This window comes from Rattus norvegicus, chromosome 5 (genome assembly GCF_021556685.1).
Source record: "Rattus norvegicus strain SHRSP/BbbUtx chromosome 5, alternate assembly SHRSP_T2T, whole genome shotgun sequence".
In the NCBI taxonomy this organism is placed as follows: domain Eukaryota; kingdom Metazoa; phylum Chordata; class Mammalia; order Rodentia; family Muridae; genus Rattus; species Rattus norvegicus.
Window position 1 is genome coordinate 60,563,033 of NC_141538.1, and position 26,309 is coordinate 60,589,341.

Here is a 26,309-nt window from a genome sequence, read left to right on the forward strand (position 1 = left end):
GACATGAAAGTAATTCCTTGCACAGCTGCAGCCCTTCTAGTCCTTGAGGCAAATGAGTGATTAGATGCCAAGACAGTCTCCCCCGTTACTGTGTTAGTTATTAGTTTGAATAACATCTGTTTTCCCCGTGTGTTTCCTAAAATTCAAAAGGTTTGAGGAACTCACCATAATAGGAGATGGGGACACTAAATGGCACATCTGGTTTCAGCTTTTAAATATTCCAAATCGTTCAACTCCTGTGTCACAAGCTTTAAGATGTCAGTAGCATCCTGTCCTGAACTCACTCCACTGCCATTCCTTTGTGACCTGTGGCCTCCGGGAGTGTTCCCGCAGAGAGGCTCACTGAGCAGACATTCCCTGTGCTTTGACGCCTAGGTTTGACGTGGTGGGCTACGGCTGCATGACCTGCATCGGCAACAGTGGACCCCTCCCCGAACCTGTGGTGGAGGCTATCACCCAGGTAACTACAGGGGTCCGTGCCCTGCAAACCTCTTAGTTCAGTGCATGTAACTCGTGGCAGATTCTCGAAGTTTTAGGACAGTCCTCGAAACTGGGATGTGGTTAAGAATATGCTTTAGAAGTCAGATTAACGAGGAGAAATCACGAGCTGTGTGGCATTGGGCAACTAAATTAGCTGGTTTGTGCCTTGGTTTCCACAACTGTAAATTGGAGATGACATAGCACCTGCTTTAGAGAATGCTGAATGGAGGGGCTCTAGCTGGCCCTAGCATGGCAAGGCCTTGCACTTCTCCCCCGTCCCATCTGCCTTGTTAAAATCATCTATTCCCTTATTTGGCCACTTCCTCCTCCTAAGGCTGACTACCAAGGTCTAGCTAGCAAAGTCTTAAAGCCCGACAATCAAAAGCCCCCTTGGCCTGCCCTAGTCATGTCCAATCAAGATTAAGCACCTCCTCCTAACACAAGCTTCCTCCTTTACCTTTAAAAATTGCCATTTGCCTGTGCGTCACTCTGTCTCCTCTCTATCCAGAGAGTATCCTTTGTCATGTGCCCCCCCCACACACACACACAGATCACACACATCCCAACCGATATCCCTCCTTCTCCCTCATCCTCTGTCTCCTGGCTTTGTCTCTTCTGCCCTGCCCTGCCTGGTGAGACTCTGGGGCAGACCATTCCACTTTGTCTCGTGATGTCCTGAGGGTCCCTACACTGCAAATGACAGTAATGAAAATGAAGTGCTTAGAGCGTTGCCTGGCACACAGGCGAGGGCTCAGATCATGCTGGTTTTGATGAGAAGGAGCTCTAAAACTGTTTGTTGCTGGTCATCTGAAGCATGATTCAAAATTGTACACGTCCCCTTGTGTAAACTACCTCGATTGGTTTGGCTTCCGACCCCACAGAAGCACTGTTGGACCTGTCACTGTGGCTTCCTTTAGCTGTCATCACCTTTTTATCTTTCTTGGTATTCTCCCCTGGTCTTAGACCCCTGCAGCAAAAATTATGTCCTATGCTGACCTATCTGATATTCTCTCAAGAGCAGAAATTACTGACCACTACTCCTGCATTTGACCTGGATTGTCTCGATGGCCTCCTCCCTGTAGCAGACCTGAGGGAAGGATGGCTGACGTCATTGTCCACATGATGTGAAAACTGACCTGACAGACGTCTAGGCAGTGCCTCTCTTGTGAACTGACAGTTCTCTTGCCTCCCACAGGGAGACCTTGTGGCTGTTGGGGTACTGTCTGGAAACAGGAATTTTGAAGGACGAGTCCATCCTAACACCCGGGCCAACTACTTAGCATCTCCCCCACTAGTAATAGCATATGCAATTGCAGGCACCGTCAGGATCGACTTCGAGAAAGAGCCTTTGGGTAAGATTTGGGGGTTTGTGACTGGGAGGAAGTTGCTGTTTTGGGGGCATGTTAGCATGTGTCTTTAATCCCATGACTGAGAAAACAGAAGCAGGCGGCTCTCTAAAAGTCAGCCCAGGCCAGTCAGGGCTCCACAGTGAGACACTGTCTCTAATATTAAAGACTCCCTAGAGATGAGCCGGTACAGCCAAAAGACAGAGGAAGAAGCAAGATTCTATTGGGTGTGGTAGGTGGCAAAAAGGACATGAAGTTCAAACTTATTAGCAGTTTGCCATTCAGGATCCTCAGCTCTTGCCTCCTGCTGGCCCCCTGAGGCAGGCTTCCTGTTACCGTGCGCCCTGTCTGAGCACACTCCGGGTGTTTCAGAGTCTCACAGCCCCAAGTGCTGCTTTGCCATGGGCTTTAGCCTGAGGAGATTCAGTGTGGCCGGCATCCCTTAGATTTGTGTTTAGGAAATGTAACTCTAGCTAGATTTGCCCCTCGGTGGCTTTGGATTCTACATTTCCAGTTATCCCTACTCACCGAAATGTACTTGACCCTAAATGAGCATTCCCAGTGTTGTCAAGAAGACAGCTGCGGGGAAAGCTGAATCTCCCAGTACACATCTCCAGTGTGCCACAGCCAGACACAGCACCACTCTGCCGTCCTGCCTCGGCTCTCAAGTCTGTAAACGAATGTCCTTTTCATAGTCAGTGCCCTTGCTTCCACACTAGATAGCCTGGTGTTCTGCACGAAACCAGTGCCTCACGTTGCCACAGGCTTTGTTCAGGCACGATGTGCGTGCTGTTGGCTCTGTGTCCCCAGTTAAAAACAGCATTGTAGGCCTTCCTCTGTCCAGAGAGCATTGGCTTCAAAAACCTCTGAGGATACTGAAGTCTGCCAGAATTCAACTGCCTAATAGCAAACAACGAAGTATTTCATATTAGGTGCAGGCCACCTCCAAGCCACGCATTACACTTATGACAATGTCAACGTTAGATAAATGTTGCATGGGGAATGATGAGAGGGGGGAATGTACAAGTTCAATGCAGGCGCTCTTTTTTTTTGTTTTCTGTTTTCAGTCTATAGTTGATTAAATTAACAAATTCAAAACCTACACGTTAGAGGCCCCGCTATTGTAAATGTCTGTAAATAAGAGAGCATACGCTACCACGTTATGTATTAATCACTTGATACAAATGTGATCAGAGGTTTTCTTACAGAGGAAGAGATTCAGTCTTTACTGCTTCGTGTTTGCACAGGACAGATGTGGCTGTGTGAGGACAGAAATGGGTGTTAAGAGATTTTCTCGTCATAACATGTCTTCCCCAGGAGTGAACGCACAGGGCCAACAAGTGTTTCTGAAGGATATCTGGCCAACTCGAGATGAGATCCAGGAGGTGGAGCGGAAGTATGTCATCCCCGGCATGTTCAAGGAGGTCTATCAGAAGATAGAGGTGAGACTCACCACGGTGCAAGCACACACTGGAGAGCATTTCTCTTGTGTCTCTGCAGGCCTCAAGATGAACAGGCACAGACTATAGAGAGAAACATTTCTTTCTTCCTTTGTCCAGGGGAGTATTCACGGTTATTCTTTGCCTATGATGCATAGATTGGGACAAGGGATGGCCCAAGCCTCAGTAGCAGTCCTTAGGTCCACTGTAGCTGTCCTCACTCTTTTTCAGATGTCCTGGAGTGTGTCTGTGTTGAGACCATGGTGGTCCCTATATCTTGTCACTGGAGTGAAGTTAGTTGATCAAATTTGCCTTTCAAAGAATCATTTGAATGTTTTAAAAAAAAAAATCAGAATGTGCCAACTTGTTGAAATGAGGGGGAAGAAAAGTTGTACATTGTAAAATAGGAGAAAAGCCGGGCATGGTGGCTCACACTTTTAATCCCAGCACAGCACAGAAGGCAGGGGCAGGTGTATCTCCAGGCATTGGAGACTAGCCTGATCTACATGGTGAGCCCAGGACAGCCAGGGTCTATGTAGCGAGACCCTGTCTCAGAGCAATTAAATGAATGAATAAATAAAACAGGAGAAAATGGGTGGAGAAAGAGCCTCAGTGATGCTCTTCCCTGATGGCCAAGGTCTTCTGACCAGGGTGATGGTTTGAAATGGGAGTAAGACTGTAGGATGGGGTGGTGGCATGGAAGTCCCTCATTGTCCCCTCCACAAGCTGCTCACCGGGAAGTAGGGTGAGGAAGCTTGTCAGCCATCTGACTAAATGTGTTTCAGCAAAGGTCGTTAAGGATCTATGAGGAAAATTCGCGCTGACCTAGACACACGGTGGCTATCATTTGCTATCTAGTGCCCATGTAACCTGGAAGCCCGTTATTTTAAGAATACATATCCGTTATCTGTGGGCCCATCATGGACCTGATGAGTGGTTGCTTAGAGGAGTCATTGTCTTCAGTAAAACGTATCCAGGCTCCAGTAACTCACCCAGCCCGAGCTCACGAGCCAATGCTAATTAACCTGAGCAGGCCCGAAGAAGAAGGCATGAACATAGGAGAGAGGGGTGAGAAGGGAACGAGGCTCGTAAGAAATGGAGGGGACAAGAGGGTAACGGGGTGGGGAGGATATGCCCTAGAACATCATACAAATGGATATGAAATCATTAAAAAATAGATAGACATCTATATTGGAAATAGATAACACTCAGCAAATTAAAACATCAGCATGTTGTGTCTGTGGGTCCAGAGCCAATGGGAGCCTCAGCCTTCCCAAGCTCCAAGCAAAAGTCATCCATCTGGGCTGACACCATCTACTGAGGACCTCCCTGGGCTTTGCACTGAGGTCCCCATCCCACAGTGGCTCTTAGCACTGCCAGCATGGCTCCTTCAGTGGGTAGTTACCATCAGAGCTACGGTGAGTAGCTGGTGTCTTCACAGGAGCGCTCACCGGCCAGTGAGTCCCTGCGGAGGGCGAAGGGCCTTTCTACCAGGACTAGACAGGATTCCTGTCGCTTAGCAAGACAAAGGAACCACTTTGTGTATCTGCTTAGAGTCATAGTGGAGTCAAAGTTTTATTTACCTATCAGATTTTTCCTGGACTGGAATGTGATTGATTCTTTTCTCCTTTTTTGAAATTTTTTTTTCAGACTGTAAACAAAAGCTGGAATGCCTTAGCAGCCCCTTCAGAGAAGCTGTATGCGTGGAACCCCAAGTCTACTTATATCAAGTCACCGCCATTCTTTGAAAGCTTGGTATGGATTTTCCTTATATTTGTAGATGTTATGTACCTAAGTTGTATTTGTTATTTTGTGTGTGTGTGTGTGTGTGTGTGTGTGTGTGTCTGTGTGTGTGTGTGTGTGTGCGCGCGCGCGTGACTCATGTGAGCACGGGCGCAGGTGTGCCATGACACGTGGAGGTCAGAAGCAGTTTACTGAGTCAGTTCTCTGTACCCACGGTAGGTTCCCGGATCAGACAGGCCCTCGGGGTTGGTGTTGGCAAGAACTTTTACCTCGTACCATCTCACTGGCCTATCGCTCTTGTTTTAACACATATGACTGTTTTTGCTTGCATGTATGTCTGCGTGCCACATGTGTATAGTGCCCAGGATGGTGACAAGAAGGCGTGAGATCCCCTGTACCTAGAGTAACAGACAGTTGTGAGCCATCATTGCGGGTGCTAGAAGCTAAGAGCGCCTGGTACTCCTGACCTCGGGGCCGTCTCTCCAGCCGCTGGCTCTTTACTTTTAAGCATAAGCTCTTTTAAAGATGTTTTTTCCTGTGCATTCTTACCCCACAGCCTTGTGCAGGCTGCCTATGACAGTCAGACGTTTGCATACTCAACCTGAAAATGCTGAGAGAGTTGTAGGAGGCTCGGGGGCTGGACTGTGGGCACTGTTTCTCTGGCTAGAAGGTCTGTGTGGCTGTGCAGAGACATTCTGGTGAGGAGACACCACCTAGGAGAGGGCCAGCTAAGATCTGCAGGACTGTCCCAGGAGAATCTCCTTAGGGCTTGCCCAGTCTATTTAAATCTTCGACTCCATGATGGGTTGCTCTGGGGCGGGGATGGAGTGGTGAAGGGAAGGGGTGATGGGGGAGAAGTCAGCCTCCCAGTTGTCCTTGGCATCTGAAGAATTATGGAAAAGCAGAAAGAATGTCGTTGCAGCTACATTCCTCTTGCCTTTGAGGGCTGGTGCCAGTATGTCACCTTCTGTCCAAGGTTCAGACGAAAATACTCAGCTTACCTTACTTTTAATCGTAAGCATCGTCACTATGAGCCAGTCCCTGAGGAGTTTCCGTGCACTGATGTAGGACTCCCAGTCCGGTTCACTTGGTGTCCAGCCCACCTGGTGACCTGTCTGGGAAACCTGGTGGAAATGCTGATTTGTGCACTCTTTCACAGACTTTAGATCTCCAGCCCCCCAAGTCTATAGTGGATGCCTATGTGCTACTAAATCTAGGAGATTCCGTAACAACGGATCATATCTCTCCAGCGGGGAACATTGCAAGAAACAGCCCTGCCGCTCGCTACTTGACGAACAGAGGGTGAGTGTGGGTGAAGCGGGAAGGGCTGAAGGCAGAGGGAAGAAATACAAGGAAGCCTGCATGACTCTGGGATCAGACTGTTCGCTTTCTGTGCTAAGCAGCAGTGCTCGAGAACCAGTTGGTTTCCCCACTCTTGTTGTCTTGTCAGCACCACAGGAGAGCTCATGAGTCACAAATGACCAGGAGGGACCACTTCCTAAGCAAGCATACACCTTAGGCTCATCGTTGGCAGAACCTGCTTGAGGCCCAGCAGTGATATAACCCAGAATTCGTGTGTCCTGTTGACCGTGCTCACGGGACTCTCCAGAGTGTGCCGTTCACTCACCCCTTCATCCCCTCAGACAAGCCGACAGCCACAGGCGTACCCACATCATCCTCTGTCAGCTCAGTACAGATGATGAGTTTGGGGGTTCCCGAGTCTAATTTCCATGAGACTCGTGTGAGGACCAAAAAAATTCCTGATTTCTGTCCTTCCCTTCTGAATCAGTTCCCTTGGAGAGAGGGAGGGCTCAGAGGGAATTCGAGAAGCAGGACAGTTGTTTCTCGGGGGAGGGGATATTCTGACACTGGGGCAATGAATACGAGCAAGCATAATGTCCCCCTCCCTGCCATGCACAAACCCACAGCATGGGATAGGGTTTCAGAGGTTCTGAGGCAGGCTTGCCTGCTCCTGAAACCCAACGGAAGCTCGCCAACCTCCAGATACAGACAGTTAAATCACGTTAACACTGACCCTCAGTATGTAAGAAACAGGCCGCCGCTGCGTTGGCTGAAACATGCTGTTCTCGGCATCATAAAGTTCCTTTCATCAGTTCCCACACATAAGGCACAGGATCCTTGGCCCTGCCGTAAGGCTTCTCCTCTGAGAAGATGTATGTTTGGTTGCCTGTGCATTGCTTCCCTTGGCCTCCGAGGCCCTGATCATTCAGGGGCAAATTCAGGCCCTCTTTTTTTTTTTTTTTTTTTTTTCTTTTCTTTTTTTCAGAGCTGGGGACTGAACCCAGGGCCTTGCGCTTGCTAGGCAAGTGCTCTACCACTGAGCTAAATCCCCAATCCCAAATTCAGGCCGTCTTGTAGGAACCTGTTTGGTTGTCCTCCATTCTCTGACCCATCTTACTGGCCTCTCTGTTGCTTTTGATTCAGTTTGCACGTGTGTGTAGCTGTGCGAACTTCCTGCTGAGTTAAGAGGATATCCCGATATGAAAGACTCCTGAGTTGATCCTGGGGTGTATTGATTCCTGCTCCTCCACTCCTGCCTGCCCAACCCAGTTAAGGCTGTGAGAAAAACGGCAGAGCAGTGTGGCAGATCCAGTGACATGCCTGGGTTTATGGCTTTTTTTTTTTTAATCTGTGTGTAAGCTGAGTTTACTCTTCACTCACACACTACCCCACCTTCTGTTATTAGCCTGACGCCACGAGATTTCAACTCCTACGGCTCCCGCCGGGGTAACGACGCCATCATGGCACGGGGGACATTTGCCAACATTCGCTTGCTGAACAAGTTTCTGAACAAGCAGGCCCCTCAGACTGTCCACCTTCCTTCAGGAGAAACCGTGAGTGTCCTCTCCCTTCCTGCAGAAACCAGTGTCCACCAGGCTCTGAGGCCTGATCTTCACAGTGGCTTTCCTAATCTTCAAGCCACAGCCTGCCTGACTTCCTACAGGTCCCCTTGCTAGGTGTCCGTATGTGTGCCGTTTATCATGGTAGAGATTACAGTATCCTGTTGACTAGTGGTTGGGCACCAGGGTTCAACTAAGTTTCATTCGTTGTGGAATGGTCCAGCTGCTACTCTGCCACGAGGTCCGCAAGCCGCCCACTCCCAGCTGTCTCCCTTTTAGCTGCCCTCTCTGTGTAGTCCCCTAGGCAGTAGTTACCATGCCACACACACACACACACACACACACACACACACACACACACACACACACACACACATACCCCTCATTCTGCATGCCCTGCATGAACAACAGAACCAGATCCACACACTCCAACTGCCTCTCAGCCATCTCTTTAGCCAAGTCAGTCAAAGTTCCAGAAACTTGTAATTTAGCAATTAGATTTACATGTTAAATTCTCAATCCACAATTCATCCACACAATAAAATTACAACCAATTGATAGGATTATAAACAGCCTACCAAGATGAGATAAATTTGCCTACAGAAATCCATCCCAGCTACCATGGCAATTCAAGACCACCGGGATATGGGTCAGGAATCTGGGTCTCCATCTTGATTCTCCTCCTTTCTTTTCTCTCTGGCACCTTGCAAAAACTTTGTCCCCGCCCCTCTCTCTACCGTCCAATCATGTATTGCCCTGACATCAACCTACACTGGAGGTTGAGCTTAAAAAAAATCTCTGAGCAAAGTTTCATCTGTGTTTAAAGTACTTGAAGACTAAATTCAGATTATTTAAGATATTTATCAAGAAGGGTTATCCTAGGGGTTGGGGATTTAGCTCAGTGGTAGAGTGCTTGCCTAGGAAGCGCAAGGCCCTGGATTCGGTCCCCAGCTCCGAAAAAAAAGAACCAAAAAAAAAAAAAAAAAAAAAAGAAGGGCTATCCTGTGTCCCCACTGGTACTTGTTCTAATCCACTGCACCCACAGCAAAAGGAAGAGCCATGGAGGCCCTCTGAGGTTTGCTCAGTCCTGAAGCTAGTGTACATCCTGGAGTTGTTTATTTGTAGGTGTGGGTATATGGGGTGGGAAAGCCTGGACTCAGCCACCTGAGGTAAGACCCCAGAGCCAGCTATTTACTCTATAGGCCTTTTGATAAATTTATGACCCAGAAATAACACCAGCCTTTTGTGGCTTTGAGGCTTAAAACAATACAGGGTGACCTGTAAGATCCAGGATGGCATCACATCTGCAGGTCCCCAAGGTGCGTCATGGGACTGCCTGGTAACTGCCTACCCTCCTTGAAAATGACCTGCCAGCTGCTGCTGTCACTATTGCCACCTCTTCCTCCTCCTTCCCCTCCTCCTCTTCTTTCTACTTTTCTTCTAGTGAAAATATATTTTTTTCATTCAATATACTCTGATTACAATTCCCCAACAACACAAATTCCTTTCACTGCCATTCTCATCAGAGTTCACGCCTTAGAAAACAAATGGGTATCTAAAGAATAATAAAACAATAAAAGCAAACTAGAATAGAACAAAACACACCAGACACTCTTGTGTAGACATTTTTTCCACTAAGGTTCCCTCTTCTAAAAGGGCTCTCGAGTTGATGTAAAATTACCCAGCACACCAGTCCCCAAACAAAGTGTAGCAGGCAGGTGGGACAGGAAGAAAGCAGGACACAGGGGCACCGCAAGAAGTAGAAAATTAAAAAAAAAAAATCATGTCCCCAGAGAGATTTTTGCAGCAGTAGCAATCATAAGCAAAGATCTTCGTACATTATGGAAAAGGAAAGAAAATATCAAAAGATTCAAAGGTGAGGCTGATCTCTTTAGAAAATTTCTGGGAGTAGACCGGAGGGACAAAGGGAAAGACAAAGGAAAGGGACTGATTTGCCCCAGGTCCTATAGATAGGAGCTAATGGGCACTGGAGGGGCTGGGGGACATTACCAAATGAACTAAGAAACGGCTCTAGGAATGTGTTTTGAAAAGCTCCTCTGAGCAGTATGTGACTGCAAAGATCTCATTGAGTCACAGTGCTTAAAATTAGGAAAAACAGAAACTCTGGAAGGACCACCAGCCTGTAGGTGGCATCAGCTTACCCTGTGGGATTCTGAGCTGCAGTCTCAAAAGAGCACTTAAGACACAAACTCCCATGCTGTTAGTTCACAAAGCTAGTGATCTCTGGAGTGTGGCAGGCAGGTGGTTTCCTAATGCCCCTGCTATTTCCCTGTGCAGAGAAAGACACTTCCTGTTGTGGTGGTAGAACCAGTTTAGGCTTGTCCCACTAACTTACAAATAAATGAGACTCAGACTAGGGGTTATTTTATTTGTCTTTGACAGTTACTGGGGGGATAACCCCTAATTACTGCCCTAACTGTGGGCCTGGGCTGGCTACCTCACCAGTGATGTACCCAGATACTTGCTGTTTCTCCTGGCCACCTACTTACGGTCCATCTCTGCTCATAGAGGCTTCCTCCTCCTCTCCTCTTCTTCCTCCCCCTCTTGCTTCTCTACTCCCAACCAGGTAGCTCAAAACCCAGTTAGGTAACTCGAAACCCGACTGCCTCTAATCTCTCCAGTAACGGGTGTATATCCAATTTTATTTAACCAGTAGTTTTAAATTAAGGAACAAGATTTGCACAACAAAAGCTTAGAAACATGAATGTGAGAATTCACTCATAGGCCTAGGCCTTTTCGTGCAGAATTTAGCATTAACAATACATAGCAACAGACCAAACCTCAACAGGTTAGGTAGCATTTCTGTATTCATGAGTTCTGTCTACCTCAAGGTTAGGTGACGACAAATGAAATGAGGCACAGCCCCAGCAGTCCACCAGGATTTCAACATGTGAAAAAGCCTCTCTTAGGGCTTAACCGAAGGCTCGCCTTGAGCCCCTTTCAGTTGTCTCCTTTTTAAGGGGCTTTACTTTCTGATCCACTTTGCTATATAAACAAATGAACCAATCACCAGTGATGCCATCGGATGTCTGGGGAATTCTCAACTTGGCAGAATCTCCTGTGAGAAGCAAATTTGTCTGTGGAAGATGTTTCTCACTTACTAAATTAGCTGACCCTTCCTGACCTGTTGCTTCATGCTTCTGCCTCCTGCCATGGCCTGCACGTAGAGGGACAAGAAGACTGTGCATTTGATATATGATCTGTAAACACACTGTAAGGGTCGGATAATCACTGAAGGAAGACCCCAGACTCAGTATGCAGAGACAGTGTTTATTCTGCAGAAACATCGAGCCTGTAACTGCGGACAGAGGTGCTCAGGCCTTCTGATAGGGAATGGGGGGGAGCTCTCTAGAAGGATTAGATAATCTAATACTTCACTGGTAGGAAGTCACAGGTGCTCAGTGGTCTGCATTCTTAGGAAATTTAACCACAGGATAAGATAGGGCTGCCCAGAACAGATGCTCTGAGATAAGATTATTTCCCATTCTTGTGGTTATCCCCAGGCTGGTCTTTGGGAGGGGGGTTTATGGCCTTGTTCCTGGGTTTTATGGTCTGTCCCTGGAGCTGGTGCCCATGGTCTTCTTTTCGAAATCAGGCCTGGTCCTTAAATGGAGACAAATGGGCTTCATATTTATGCTGACCTTTCTATGCCACCTTGCTTTTCTCTCCCTTTCAGAACTGACCATCACCGGGCCTCTAGTACTGGGCCAAAACACAGGCAGGCTTCATGGGGTGTTTGTTTGTTTTTAGTTACAAAAGGTTTAGTCAATGAAAGATAAGGAAACAAAAACCTGATGTGGTTCCCTTTTTTATCCCTCTGATGCCCTCGGATTTGAATTCATAACATGGGAGAGCAGTTACAACTCAGGCAGAAGTCAGCTCCATTTGGTAGGAATGAGTAGATGGCTTAGAGACCAAGCAAGTGGCGGGGTCTTTAGTTGTTGTTGACTTAGCTGTCCTTGAGGTCCTTGGGACCCTGTACAGTCACCGGTGTCCTCTGGATCTGCGTACCCACCCTTGCCTTTTGTCCACCGATAAAACTTTCCTTCCTCTTCCCAGCTCGATGTGTTCGATGCCGCTGAGCGGTACCAGCAGGCTGGACTTCCCCTGATTGTTCTGGCTGGCAAAGAGTACGGTTCAGGCAGCTCCCGAGACTGGGCAGCCAAAGGCCCTTTCCTGCTGGTACGTACGGGACAGAGGCTTCCTGGTGAGGCCGCTCAGAACGGGCCAGAGCTGGGAGGGGACTGGGGAGGAATAGATGCTGTGCTTTTGTTCCCGAGACATCATGAAAGAGCAGACTGTGATACTCACCCAGCCTGCTTCTCTGTAGATGTAGACCTCTTCCACCCAAAGGCAACAGTCCGTAGGAGAACTGGCTCAGGTGTATCAGCTAGGCTTGGGCCAGACGGCTCTGCAGGTGTCTGTGGATAACTTTGGAGGGAAGTCTGTGGGGCTAGTGCAGTAGAGCTGAGGTGGAGTCTAAGAATTGATAACTCATAGGAAAGCCTGGTTACTCCAGTGCCCTGGCATATGGGCTATTGCCATATGCCAATCACACACCGACAATCGAAGGTCCTTTATAGGGAGCTTCATAGCAACACTGTTAAGTGAAGTTTGCTCCTGTAACAGGAGGTGTGAGAGCCACGCGTGCTAACCATCCACTTAGTAGTACATTCTGAATGTCAGTTTTGGTTAAACCCTTGGTGTCTGCTGATGATGTGTGCCCTCAATAAAATAAAACCCAAAGAAAGGAAAACGATTTCTTTTATATTTGAGATGTGCCTTCCAGGTACAAATTAGCTGAGGGCTCTGATATCTCAAAGTGGTTAAGTGCGTGGTCAGACCACGTGGGTTCCGACACTGCATCCCACCACTGAGACTCCCTCAGTGAAAGGGAACTGTAATAGCATCGGCCAGATCTGGAGGCTGCTGGAGGGCAGGAAAGAATTCAAGTAGGTTCCTTCAGAGTGCTGGTGTACGGTAGGCAATCAGATACAACTCGCTACCAAATTATTTATAACCAGAAGATAGCATTTTAGATGAAGGACTAACGGGTCTACAATCTAGCATCTTGCGGAGTTTCTGTGCACCTTCTAAAGGAGAGTTGGAGCCGTGTCTAAACCTCTCTCTCGGTTTGTCAGGGAATCAAAGCTGTCCTGGCAGAGAGCTACGAGCGCATTCATCGCAGCAACCTGGTTGGCATGGGGGTGATCCCCCTTGAGTATCTCCCCGGCGAAACTGCAGACTCTCTGGGACTCACGGGTCGGGAAAGGTACACGATCCACATTCCCGAAGACCTTAAGCCCCGCATGAAGGTTCAGATAAAGGTAAGCAGGGCTTCTGCTGGCAGAACCCGAGGGGCCTGTTGCTTGTCTGTCGTCCGTTGATAGGAAGAAAGAAATTAGTAGGGCAGAGGGCAGTTAACTCCCGATGACGTCAGATGTGAAGCCTCGTGGTCTGGTACCTCCCTTTAAGCAGAGGCTAATATCCGCTGATTAGCGTTGGTTTTTAATTCGAATGTTTATCAATTCATTCTGAACTCCCGTCCCCTACCAGCCCCATTCTCTCTGTCTCTTTCAGCCCAAAGAATAGTGATGAAAGTTCAGAGGTGATGCTTTCCCATCATCTAAATTTTCCTTTTTGCTTTTTTTAATGAAATTGTGGTCAACAGATCCTAGTCATTCCCTCCATGAACCTCGGCCCAGGCCCGGGCTTTAATTAGCCCCATGGTTGTGCTTTAAAAGAGAAAAGTCCCCCACGGTCTCCTGCATCTGAACGCTTGGTAACCAGCGGTGGTGCCTCTGGGAGGCTTAAGTGGAAGCCCTGCTGGGGGAGTATGTTACTGGGAACAGAGTTTAAGAGTTCAGAGGCTTCCACTTGCAGTTCCCTCCCTCTGCTTTGTACCGTGGTCGAGGAGATGAGGCAGCCTGCAGCCACCACGATGACCTCTTAGCTTCTGGAACCATAAGCCAAGACAAACCTTTTCTTCTGTAAGTTGCCTTGGCCATGGTGTTTGATCACAGCGACAGAAGACTAACTAATGTAGAGGTAATGACACAGGAGAGGCGAGAATAAAGTACCCTGTACCAGAGTCCCCAGAGGATTTAGCACTGCAGAGACAGCTGCTGAGGTCCTGGGATGACGCAGGGCGAGCAGCTGGAACAGAGCATGTCCAGAAAAGACCGGGAAAAGCATCACAGTATTGGGACAGCAGTCGTAGCTGTTGTCCTGAGAGGCCACTTTGTTCCCTTGTGCCTCTCACCTGCGTCATTAATTCTGCAGCGCTTCTCAACCTCTATCGGGCACATAAATCCCCAGGGTTCTCGTTGGGCGCAGAGACCACTGGTTCCGTCTGCTGCTGGCACTGCCGGCATATCCCACACCCACTGAGGCCAGTGGGCAGCCCCTCCAGGTGGAGTCTCCCTGAGGCAGGCATCCCGGTCCAGCCAGCCTTCAGCACCGCTCTCCCTCTTTGCTCTTGCAGCTGGACACCGGGAAGACCTTCCAGGCCGTGATGAGGTTCGACACCGACGTGGAGCTCACTTACTTCCACAATGGAGGCATCCTGAACTACATGATCCGAAAGATGGCCCAGTAGGTGCTGGCCTCTCAGGAGACCCGCGCTTGGTGCTAGACCCAATGAGGTACCAGGCCTCCGCTGGTGGAGGCCTGGCGAGCAGCCACCTCTACTTCTCGTGAGGGTGCTAGCAAGATGAGCAAGTGGGCCCTGCCATTCCTGGAGGCTCAGCGGCAGGAGTCTCTAGTTCGGTGATTTGTTAATCTTTTTATCCTTTTCTGTAATCCGGAATCTAGAATCATGGGAAGGTCCATAGTCCCAAAGAGAGCTACCTTCTCTTTAAAGTCACTCATCACCGGTCATTGATTTTTTTCACTCTGACTAATCTTCAGCAGAACTAGCCAGTATCTCAGAAGTGTCTCCTACCCTTTCTGTTACTCTGTCTGTCTGTGCTCAGTGACACCCTTCCCTGGAGAGCCCATTCCTCCGTGTATCACACCAGTGTTAACGACATAGCTTCAGACTCTGTCACACTTCAAATTCATAGTAATCGTGTGATCCCTTCCTTCCAAGTGAGCGAAGACCTTGTGGCTAGGTCGGCCGTCCCAAGTGTTTGATTACCTACCTTCCAATCACCGTGAGTTGTCTTTTACCATTTTCAACATTTGTTGACAGGGTTTGAAAGTAACCGGGGAGCGAGACAGGATTTCTAATTGAATAAGATTAAATATATTTTCATGAAAACGTGTTGGCTTTGGAATTGAATTTTGTCGGGGATGTCATAGCGGCTGTGACACTGAGAGCCATGTAAGTCCCCAAAGGCCTTTGACTCTGCCGTTCCTGCCACCGCATCTGAGTAGCAGGCACAGAGGGCACATTGAGGAGCCAGTGTGTGACCTGTCAGTGCGAGAGCAGCGGAGAGGAGGATGCCTTCTGCCTCGGCCACAGCAGCAGCAAGGAGCAAATCGAAGCTCCCTGGTGCCCTAAAATCTGTGCGCCGATCTTCATAACTGGAATTATTTTGGGGTGTGCCTTATTCTGCTCACGCTGCTGTAACAAATGCCTATGTAAGAGCTGAGAACTATGTGATGAGTGGCCTGAACCCTGACCTTGTCTCCAGACCACCAGTGCCTGTTAGGATCAAAATTTCCATTGGGGGAGGGGTTGCTTTGGGTCTCAACTTTCTTTTTCTTTTTTTATTCTTTTTTTTCTTTCTCTCTCTCTCTCTCTCTCTCTCTCTCTCTCTCTCTCTCTTGTTGTGGTTTTGTTTTTGCTTTTTTTTTTTTTTTGAGACAGGGTCTTTCTGTGTGTATCCTTGGCTGTCCTAGAACTCACTCTGTTGGCCAGGCTGGCCTCCAACTCATAGAGATCCCCCTGCTTCTGCCTCCTCAAGTGCCAGATTAAAGGTGTGCCCCACTGCCATGCAACTGTGTCTTTTTTATTTTTTTAACTAAAATATCAGAATTGTATTTGCTTTGTACATGATATGTTTTAATATGTAACCATCATAGAGTGGCTAAATTGAGCCTTGCACTCCTACTCTGTGTGGTGAGAATATTTCCAGGAATATATTTTTCAAAGAACATATGATACACAGGTATCAACAGCGATCTCCATGCTGTACCACAGAGCTTCTAAGCTCCTTCCTCCTGAGTGAGGTCCCATGTCCTTCCATGTTTTCAGGTACGGCTGGTAATATTTTCCCCGTTCATTTCATAGCTGACTCTTCATGGTTTCCTTAGCAACGGTGCCCTCTTGGCCCCCTTGTAACTACTAACGTTACACATAGCGAGATTGTGAGGTTGTTTTTCTTTTGTGCATGGCTTTTCTCATTTAACATTTCAATTCCTTTGGCTGCGTACCTAGCAGTGGAATTTCTGGGTCATAATAATGCCCTTGGTGAGTTTCTGGAGCTCTCCATACTGCTCTCCTTAGTGTCTTTACATGGACGTGCATACGGCCTCCAACTGTGTGTGCACATCCCCCTCCCATACTCCCACCAGTGCTAGCCTTTCTTTTTTTGATATGGTTTTAACTATGGTTTTATTTGCAGCTCCCTGACGATTAATGGTGTTGAGTATCTTTCCATATATGTGTTGATCTTTTTTGTGACTTGTTTTTGAAAAATATCTATTCCAGTCCTTTGCCCATTTTTAATCGAATTATTTCACTTTGTTGTTGAAATCTATCACCACCTATTCTAGACAGTAGGTATTGATCAGATGTTTTCTCCTATCTTGCAGTCAGTCTAACTCTTGACTACTTCCATGACTAGAAAACTTTTAGTTTTGAAGCAGTCTGACAGGCCTGTTTTCCTTTTTGTTGCTGAAGATGTAACTATAAACAGTGCCATAGCATTTCCTTTATCTAGTCCTTTCTTGGTGTGAGGTCTTATGCTTCAGTCCTCAATCTGTTCTGAGTTGGTTTTTATATAGTGTGAGATAAGGGTCCAGCTTCATTCCTTTGCGTGAATCCATCCAGTTTTTCCAACAGCATTTGTTGAAGGGACAGCTCTTCTCCATTGTGTGTCTTGGCTTCCTTGTCAAGTCATAACCACACCTGTGTAGGCCTACTTCCGTGCTCTCGGATTGGGTTCTGCATCTCTTTTTACATTAGCAGAATGCTATTTTCATTGCTGTGTCTTTGTAATATATTTTGAAGTTTGATAATGGTAATAATTTCAGTTTTGTTTTTCTTCTCGGTGTATCGCTCTGGCTGTTGGGAGTCCTGTGGTTCCTTAAGGCAGCCCTTGTTTCTGAGAAAAACATCTTTGGGGGAAAAATAGCATTGGGACTCTCCTAGGATTGCATTGAATCTGCACAAATCATGGTGTTAGCACAGACATGTTAATGACTTTCATTTTTTCACCGCATGGAGTTTATTTTCTTAATTTCCCCTCTGGCTCATTAGTTGTTCAGGAGCGTGGCGTTCATACACTTTTCGCACATTTCTAAAATGCCTCCCGTCACTGGTAGGTGTGGCTGTGGTTGTCCCTCTTGGCCCCTTTCGGTATGAGCGGGTGACATTCTTTAATGGGGTCTTTTGTCTGTCTAGTGCAGGTTTGGAGTTGGGATCACGGCGGGCCTCCAGGCGTCATGTGTTATCACAAGGCATTTGAAAAGCATGTGTGAAAATTTGCTCTTCCTCCACATTTTGGATTTTAATGCCACACTCATGCGCCTAGGGACACATGGTTCTGAGTATTTCAATGGTGTGGAAGTACATGGTTGAAAGATTTGCATCCCGTTCTGCAGCGCTCTCAGCGCTGTTCTCGTTGGGTGTGTACTTACTCTCCCTGTGAGTTTTATGCTTTTGTGTCTTTGGTTGTTTCTAGCTCCGGCTTGAGGAGCTGCTGTTACGGATGGCTCCCTCATCTTGGATTTGAGAAAGCCTTTATCCTTTCTTCAGTTTTGAAGAACAGCTGTGCCAGGAACAGTATTCTTGCCTGGCACTTTGTAGGGGTGGGGCTGTTTGATCTTGGCTTCCTCAACCTCCAGAAATATCTATGATTAAGCTATCTCTTCTGTGAGATTTTTGTTGTAGCAGCTTGAGCAGACTAAGACGCTGGCTACAAGGGAAGTTTCTCATGGCCACGCCTCTGGAACAAGCTTTTTCCGCTCTCCACTCCTCCAGCTGAATGTGTCCTCTGTTTTTTGTGCCAGTGTCCAATGCTGGCCCAGCATTAGACTGTACAGCCTTTACCTGAGTTCTCAATGCGGTGCTGACCCACCTACTCTCCATCCCTTCCTCCCTTCCTCTTGTAAAAGGGATGGATACCTCCTTTGTGTGAATGATTTTCCAAGTTCATTACTGCCTTATCCTTCCTAAACAACAGGCATCCCTTGGCATCCACAGTGACCTAAATGGCAAATGTACTTAACACAGCAACAAAGTACACGTACCTTTCAACTGTGTGTGTGTGTGTGTGTGTGTGTGTGTGTGTGTGTGTGTGTGTGTGTCATAGAAAATACTATATAAAGGGAGAATGTGTTAGTCATGTCAGTCTTGGGGTGTTAAAAGCACAACTCAATGTGGCTTAAACAAAAAGGAAAAGTAGGACTGGAGAGATGGCTCAGCCATTAAGAGCACTGACTGCTCTTCCCAAGGTCCTGAGTTTACTTCCCAACAACCGCATGGTGGCTCACAACCATCTGTAATGGGATCCGATACCCACTTCTGGTGTGTCTGAAGACAGTGACAGTGTACTTATATATGCAATAAATAAATCTTTTTAAAAAATGGAAAAGGAAATTGGTCCATGTAACTAACAGAATAGTGACATCATGACCTGAGGCGTAATTGGTTCTAGTGATTTAAATGCTTACCCATGATCTCCCCGCTCAGCTCACACTCTAATGGCCTCTGAGACAACTTCTATTTATATCTCCTATTCTGAGTCCCTCCCAGCTCTTCGGTGACAGTTAATCATTTGTCATTGCAAACATCTGTCTCAGGCACAGACAGTAGGGCTTCCTACTCATCAATGAAGAACCTTACCTTTGGCACAGCCTCTTCTTCAGGACCGTGTTGGCGAATATGGTACTTTTCTGTTGCTGTGGAAATATATCCTGACAAAAACAACTTATGCGAGAAGGGTTTATATTGGTGTAGAGTTCCAGACCAGTGTTGTCCACCCTGGTAGAGAGAACATAGTAGCAGGCAGAGAAGGCATGGTGGGTGGAGCAAGAGGCTGGCTAGTCACATTGCATCTACCCTTAGAAAGCTGAACAGGAAGAGGAACCAGCAATCACGTCTCTAGAGCCATTCCCAGTGACACACTTCCTCCAGAGAAGCTCCGTCTCCTGCGGGTGCCACAGCCTTTGCCAACAGTACCACCCTCTGGAGCCCAAGTGTCCAAAGGGTACCAGCACTTAAGGTGGTGTGGAGCAGCCCGTGGGTGGTAGAGGAGTGAAACGGCATTGCTTGTGAAAACAGGAACTGTGGGTTCCACTGGCTCTTTAGGAAGTTGTTAAATGTCTTAAGCACGGATGTGATTTAACACTTGACCAATTTCTGTTCTCTTAGTCAAGTTGCCATAAACGAAGATAATCATAGCTGGCATTTTTATTAAGAGTTTTAAGCGTTTGCCCCCAGCAAGCCCGTACCTGTTTATTAAACACAGATTTGTAAAGTGGAGTAGTGGTTACATTTTATGGTGTATTAAAACAGTTACGGGCATGATCCAGAAGTTTACAGTTCCCTTTGACTCTACCCGTCTAGTTGATATCCCAGCCACATACCTGTTGGTGGGTTTTTACAGGATGCTAATTAACAGGGTGCAATGTTCCTGAACAGAAGTGTTTCAGGAACCCCTGGTTTAAGTGGGTGTTAATAAGAATGCACACGGACTGTAAAGATGGCGAAGGGTACAAAAGTCTCCCTGCCCCTCAGTCATCCCTCAGGGGACCTCAACACCATCCCACAAGACGTGAGTGCAGAAATGCCGGCATCTGGTTGGCTTGCTGTGTGAAATGTAGTTAATACCGAGCCTGTTTTAAGTACAGGAGTCAGGAGTCCAACCACCTTATTGCACAATGAGGCCTCCAGGTCAGAATGAAAATGTCAGGATATCAGTACTGGCCACAAATAAGCAAGGTCTGTGGTTGCAGAACAAGTTACATCTGAGCTTCAAAAGGGACACAGGGATGGCAACCTGCGAGGACCCTCATGGGAACCAATGACGTGCTCATGGGAGATTCCAGACACAGCTTCAGTCAGGAAGTCCGAAGACAAGCATTCGCCCACCTCTCGAAACCGACCGTTCTACTCGTTCAGTTCTTACTAACCCAGGGTTGCTCCATTCCAGGGCACACTGCGCAGTGGCTTAAGTCCATGTACAACTCAAATTGTCATTTGTTCTCATCTTTAGTCTGCTTTTCCCCACTGACGAAAAAAGGACTATTTCACTTCAACTAAATTATCATTGTCAGGGCCGGGGAGGAGGCTCAGCGGTAAGAACAGCGGCTGCTCTTGCAGAGGTCGGAAGTTCAATTCTTAGCACCCACATGGCAGCATAAAACCATCTATAACTATAGTCAGAGGGAACCCAATGCCCTCTTCTAGTGTGCATATGTGCATGCAGACCAAAAACCCATATGCATAAAATATATACATTTTAATTAAATCATTGTAATGTTTAAAAGTTTTTTCTCAAGTAATTTCTAGAAGATACCTTACACATGCTAAACAACTGTTAAGCTGCAAAGGCATCATGTACTAAAAGACATAAATGAAAGTCAGCTCCCAGCAAATTCATCTAGTCCATTTTATTGCACTTACTAAGAAGTTTATCAATAACCATTATCAAGAACTACTATGTATCATCTTTTCCACCTATCAATTAAAAGCCTAATCCCTATAGGTTTTTTTCCCCAAAAAAGTTAGTTGCCGGTTATTTTCTCTAGGCATATGTGGGAAGTGGTCATTCTGTTGACCTCCAGGGTTGATCTGGGTAGTTTGGGTGACCCCTCTGCTCTGGGTGGTCTTGGGATAGTCTTCAGATGTAAATGCCATGTAAAAAGGGCTATGTGGCCATGTGATCTCTGCAGTTTTGTTTAGGCCATTGATGGCCCTAGTGAATTGTAAGTTTTAGGAAAGTGTTAAAACCACTTTACGGCCTTCAAAACCAGTACGATTCCTTCCCTGAACTGGAGCGCCTTGGTCTGTTAGCAGTAACAGCCCTTCAGACACCTGTCTCTTGATCTGAAGAAACTAAGCTCTTTGAAGCATTAACAAACTCTGTGAAGACACATGGAATTGCCGTTTGAATACATAAGGCTTAAGAAGAAAGCCAGGCATGGTGATGCAGGCCTTCAGTCTCAGCGCCCAGGAGGCAGGAGCTGACAGCCCTCTGTGATCAAGGGCAGCCTGGTCTACAGACCCAGGGCTACACGTAGGAACAGTGTCTCAAAAAGAACAACAACAAGCCATGTTAGGGGATGAACTGGAAATATTCAATTGTTAATATCAGCCTTTATTGAAAATAGCCAGAGCCAGGCCTGGTGAAAAATGTTAATTTCAGCACTTATGAGGTGGGGGGAATCTGTGAGTTTAAGGCCAGCATGGTCCACATATCATGTTTCTGGTCTATAGAGAGATCCTGTCTCAAACAGGTGGGAGGACAGACATAACAGATGAGATGGTCTAAGAGTCTATTCAAGGAGGGTAAATGGCCCAAATTCAAAGAACAGATTACAGTAAGATGTATAGTAAATGAACAGAACAGAAATACCTTCTCAGTAAGCGTAGTAAGCTATTAACTAAAGTCTTTCACATCTTAAAAGTATGTCTTTATAAAACACATGTTGTGCATATTGAACCTTGAAATCACCAAATTTGTGTCAGCAAAGAAATCAGTGGGAAAGACTGGGAAGGGACGGAAACCAGGAGAATCTGCAGAGGGTGGCAGGGTGGCAGGGCCAAATTCAGAAAGGAGTCAACGCAAGGGACAGAGTAGAGTACGGCTGGATCTGTGAGTGTGGTGGCCTGGAAAAGAACTAAGTCAGTGGATTGTTAAGGGCGAAAGGCAGCTTACGGCAGGTAGAGCAAAGAGAGAGTATGGGAAACCTAGCGCCAGTCATCACGCGTCTCGATGTACCGAGTAGCTGTGCATTCTCTGGTGGGCAGTTCTGAAAAATGTAAAAGGGAAAACTTTCAACCCTCCCCACCATCGCCGAGTGCTAAGAGTTATTGGTGAACAAAGCATTCGGAGCTTCAGTTTGCACTTTGTGTGGACAGAAACAGCTTAGAGCAAACAGGTCAGGTTACCTGGCACTCAACACAGTGCAAGGTTGTGTAAGAAAGGATTGTGCAAGCTTGGGTAAGAACGCATTGGCTGGTCACTTCCACACTTAAGGCATGGCTCCCTATAGCGTGAGACTGAGAAGCCCAAGATCATGTGGACATTTCTTCGGGATTGAACTGTTTTCTTTCAAAATGAAAGTCCTTCCACTTTGAGTGCCGGTTCTGAACTCCACTCTCAATATCTTCAACAACGAAGCTTTCGATTTTTATGACTGGAATCTCAAACGTCTTGTATCTCACAAAAATCCCCCAGTCATGGCTGCAGTTCTGTTTAGCACAGAATATTTTTGCTTTCTTCTCAAAACTATCATAGATCTTTGGTTTAGGGTGTGGCTTACACACAAAGCGCTCCTTAAAAGCATCTCCAAGCACAGTGTAGTGGGATTTCTAGGAGGAAGAGAGGAAACATAGTTTTAGCAACAGTCCGAAGATGCCTTAAACGCCGCTTAAGGGTGAAGAATGAATGTGATCTCACTAATTTTACAGTTGGAAGAAAAGACTATGGCCAGAATCTCCTGTGGGCCAATTAGGATCCATTTACTGGGCCTCTTGCACCTAAAACAGGAGGAAGCCCAGCTTTCCAACTCAGAAGATCACAAACAAAGTGCAAGTTCAACAGAGGCCAGAAAGGCCAGACCCAGAGCACAGGGTTGACCACCCAAGGGTCACAGGGTATGTGTGAGAAGAGGCTCATACTGGCCACAGACCCCAATGCAGACCCAGTGTCCAGTCCTCCCGGGAAGTGGTCTAAAGGGACCACTGTGAACAAGAAGCCTTTGAAATTGGAGCTGAAAGGACCTTTAACGTCTAAAGAATCAACTCGGAAAGAGGATGTCCCTCATACTAAGTAATATAACCATCCCCTAGCTAGTCAGCCATCCGCCACCCTCCGCTGGTGGCAAGAATGCCGACAGCAAGATTAGTCTCTGGAGGGTTTTTTTTTGTTGTTGTTGTTGTTGTTGTTGTTTTGCCAACCTTTAGTTAAAAGTTTTGAGGGGACCGTGTGTAATGGTACATGCCTTTAAGTCCCAGCACTTGGGAGGCAGAGACAAGGGGATCTCTACAGAGTGAGTTTCAAGATACCCAGTGCTATAGAGAGAGATCCTGTCTCAAAAAAAAAAAAAAAAAAAAAAAAAAAAAAGAAAGTTTTAAGGGGGAAAGGTCGAAGGCTAACCTGCAAGTGTTAACATTCTTTTTCAAATGAGGTGTATTGTTTTCATTATAAAAGCATTGTCTGTCTCAATAAGGAAATATAGAAAACAAAATAGGAAGAGAGAATTTCACTAGCAGAATTATCACTTTCATATATTTAGCCTTCCCCCCCTTTTGACAAAGATGGACCCACACTGGTCATGACAACGACTCCGTTGCTCACGTTGTGCGCAGCCGTAAGGAAAGCATCTTTATAATTTCATCTTCCGGTTATTTTCCCACTTTACCACTAACTTGCTGGCAGGTTGACACTACACCATGTTCGCTTCGAAATCACAGCCTTAACGTTTTCTCTGGTCTAATCTTCGACAGACAGTAAAGTCGCCTCAGAAGATTTGTGAATGTCTCTAACCCCGTTCCAGTTTACACACGGTTAAACATTCGTTAAAACTAAGAAATCGATTACAGATTTTTATGCCTAATCCTTAGGTTCCTGGAACCAATCAAGGGCATAACACTGTACCTAGCATAGCCTTCGTTCTCTATGCCTGCATTTGAAAAATAAACAAAAATTTAAAAAAACAACCTATTTCTTTGGAGAGTGGTGGCACACGCCTGTAGGCCCTGAACTGGGGAGGCAGGGACACACAGAGGAATCACAGACAGGCTGAAGCCACCCTGGTCTACTTAGCGAGGCTGTCTTTCAGAACACACAGTTGTCCTCGCTTCCGGTGTGCAGTGCACTGATCCATGCATGCAGGGATCTCACCAGAGGAATCAGTATTCCCTTCTGCCCGCACAGTCTTCATCTCTCCATACTCGAGCCTTTGAGTCCCTCCCATCTAACTCTTTGTAAGAGTTGTAATGAATCAGAGACGATAAGCAGGACTCACCCTCCTGTGCTGTGGAACTGTAACCCTTACCCATCCTGCCTGACTGTCTGGAGCAACTACGATTAGACCTCCCTCTACCCTCCCGTGCCAGTGCCACCATTCTGTTTCGTACTTCACTAACATCAGCCTTCTGGCCCCCACATAGAATCAGGGTTTTATTTCTTAATACAGGACCATGGCCAACGCTCGCAACGCCCACAGGAGAAATGGCGTTCTTGCTACATGCATTTCTCTCCAGGAGATGGTAAGATTGGACTCGGGTAAAAAAACTACCGAGGGCCACTCACCTCGACCACTCGAATGTCAGCTGTGTAGCACGCAAAAGTCTTGCACTTTCCACACAGCAGTTTCTTGTTTTCTCTGTCGGGGACGGGCTGTGGTTTGTGTTGACTGTCCCTGAGGAGTTTTTCATCCAGCTGTATGCGGTGAACCTACATGCCAACAGAAAGGTTTTTTGAATGACCATAACTAACACACAAAGATATATATACATGCACATGGCCACAACACACACACACACACACACACACACACACACACAGGCACGCACAGGCACGCACACACACACTCATACCTATTTGTATCATTTTGCTTGTAAAACTCAAGTGAATGATTCCTTTGGCTCCCCAACTCTTTTGTAATTGGCACTCAAATACATTAGTCTTTCAGGGACTGCCATAAACATGCCTTTAAAGAGTCACGTGAGCCATGCTTTCTCCTTCAGTGGTTTGCAAAACATTAGCAATCCTTCACAAATAGACATCATACGGACACTTCAGGCATGAGCAAAAGGAATGGATCAAGGGAAGGAATAGTCCTCTCCCTCTGAATCCTCCCCTCAAGCTCAACATGTAGGGTTGGATTCCAAGACAGCACAGTGCCTGCATAGCACAGCTCCATCTAACTCAAGCGTAGGCTTTCGCTAAGTACAGAAGGAAGCTGCAGTGGACAAACCAAATAAAACTGTGAAGAGTGAGGAGAGGGCAGGCCAGCCAGAAGGACCGGGGCGCTAGGAATAGCAAGCTGGGTTCCCTGGACTTCCTCTTCATCTGAGATGTTCATACTTGAAGCCAAAGCAGCTGACAATCAAAAATGCCTTTGGGCAGCAGAAAAAAGTTCCAAGAGAAGCCTGGTGTCCCTCAGAAAAAGACCAGGAAAGGGGAGCCTAACAAACAAAATCTTTAGGACCTAAAATTTAGACAATATAACTACTTTGCGCCCAGGGTGGGGAGGCCCTGTGGTCTAGTCTCTCCCTACCTGTATCAAAGGAGAACTAAGATTTCTACTTTACAAAACTATAATGCAGTCCCAGTTATCAGGATGGAGCTGGGGTCTTCAGCCACGTGTACTGGAAGCACGCACACACTCACACACATACACACACACACACACTCACACACACAAACACACAACACACACTCACACACAACACACACACTCACACACACACAACACACACACTCACACACTCACATACACTCACACACAACATACACACTCACACACTCACACACATACACACACTCACACACAAACACACACACAACACACACTCACACACAACACACACACTCACACACTCACACACAAACACACACATAACACACACTCACACACAACACACACACTCACACACAAACACACACACAACACACACACTCACACACACAACACACACTCACACACAACACACACACTCACACACACTCACACACACACAACTCACACACTCACATACACTCACACACAACACACACACTCACACACACATACACACACTCACACACAAACACACACACAACACACACAACACACACACTCACACACACAACACACACTCACACACAACACACACACAACACACACACTCACACACACATACACACACTCACACACAAACACACACACAACACACACAACACACACACTCACACACATACAACACACACACAACACACACACACATACATACACTCACACACAAACACACACAACACACACTCACACACAACACACACACACAACACACACACTCACACACACAACACACACAC

The 26,309-nt window shown here is 46.8% G+C and overlaps 2 protein-coding genes across 2 annotated transcripts in view; one reads left to right on the forward strand and one right to left on the reverse strand.

Annotated features, from left to right (window-relative positions):
- Nucleotides 1-15,151, forward strand: part of Aco1 (aconitase 1) — a 55,816-nt gene extending 40,665 nt beyond the window's left edge. Inside the window, 9 exon segments of the mRNA NM_017321.2 lie at nucleotides 376-460; nucleotides 1,676-1,832; nucleotides 3,144-3,268; nucleotides 4,916-5,020; nucleotides 6,168-6,310; nucleotides 7,716-7,863; nucleotides 11,950-12,072; nucleotides 13,032-13,217; nucleotides 14,375-15,151. Coding sequence (NP_059017.2) covers nucleotides 376-460; nucleotides 1,676-1,832; nucleotides 3,144-3,268; nucleotides 4,916-5,020; nucleotides 6,168-6,310; nucleotides 7,716-7,863; nucleotides 11,950-12,072; nucleotides 13,032-13,217; nucleotides 14,375-14,488 — 1,186 coding nt within the window. The 3' untranslated portion in view covers nucleotides 14,489-15,151.
- Nucleotides 15,152-20,625: 5,474 nt separating this feature from the next.
- The window catches only part of Rig1 (RNA sensor RIG-1), a 49,549-nt gene continuing 43,865 nt past the window's right edge, over nucleotides 20,626-26,309 (reverse strand). Inside the window, 2 exon segments of the mRNA NM_001395071.1 lie at nucleotides 20,626-22,597; nucleotides 24,543-24,686. Coding sequence (NP_001382000.1) covers nucleotides 22,301-22,597; nucleotides 24,543-24,686 — 441 coding nt within the window. The 3' untranslated portion in view covers nucleotides 20,626-22,300.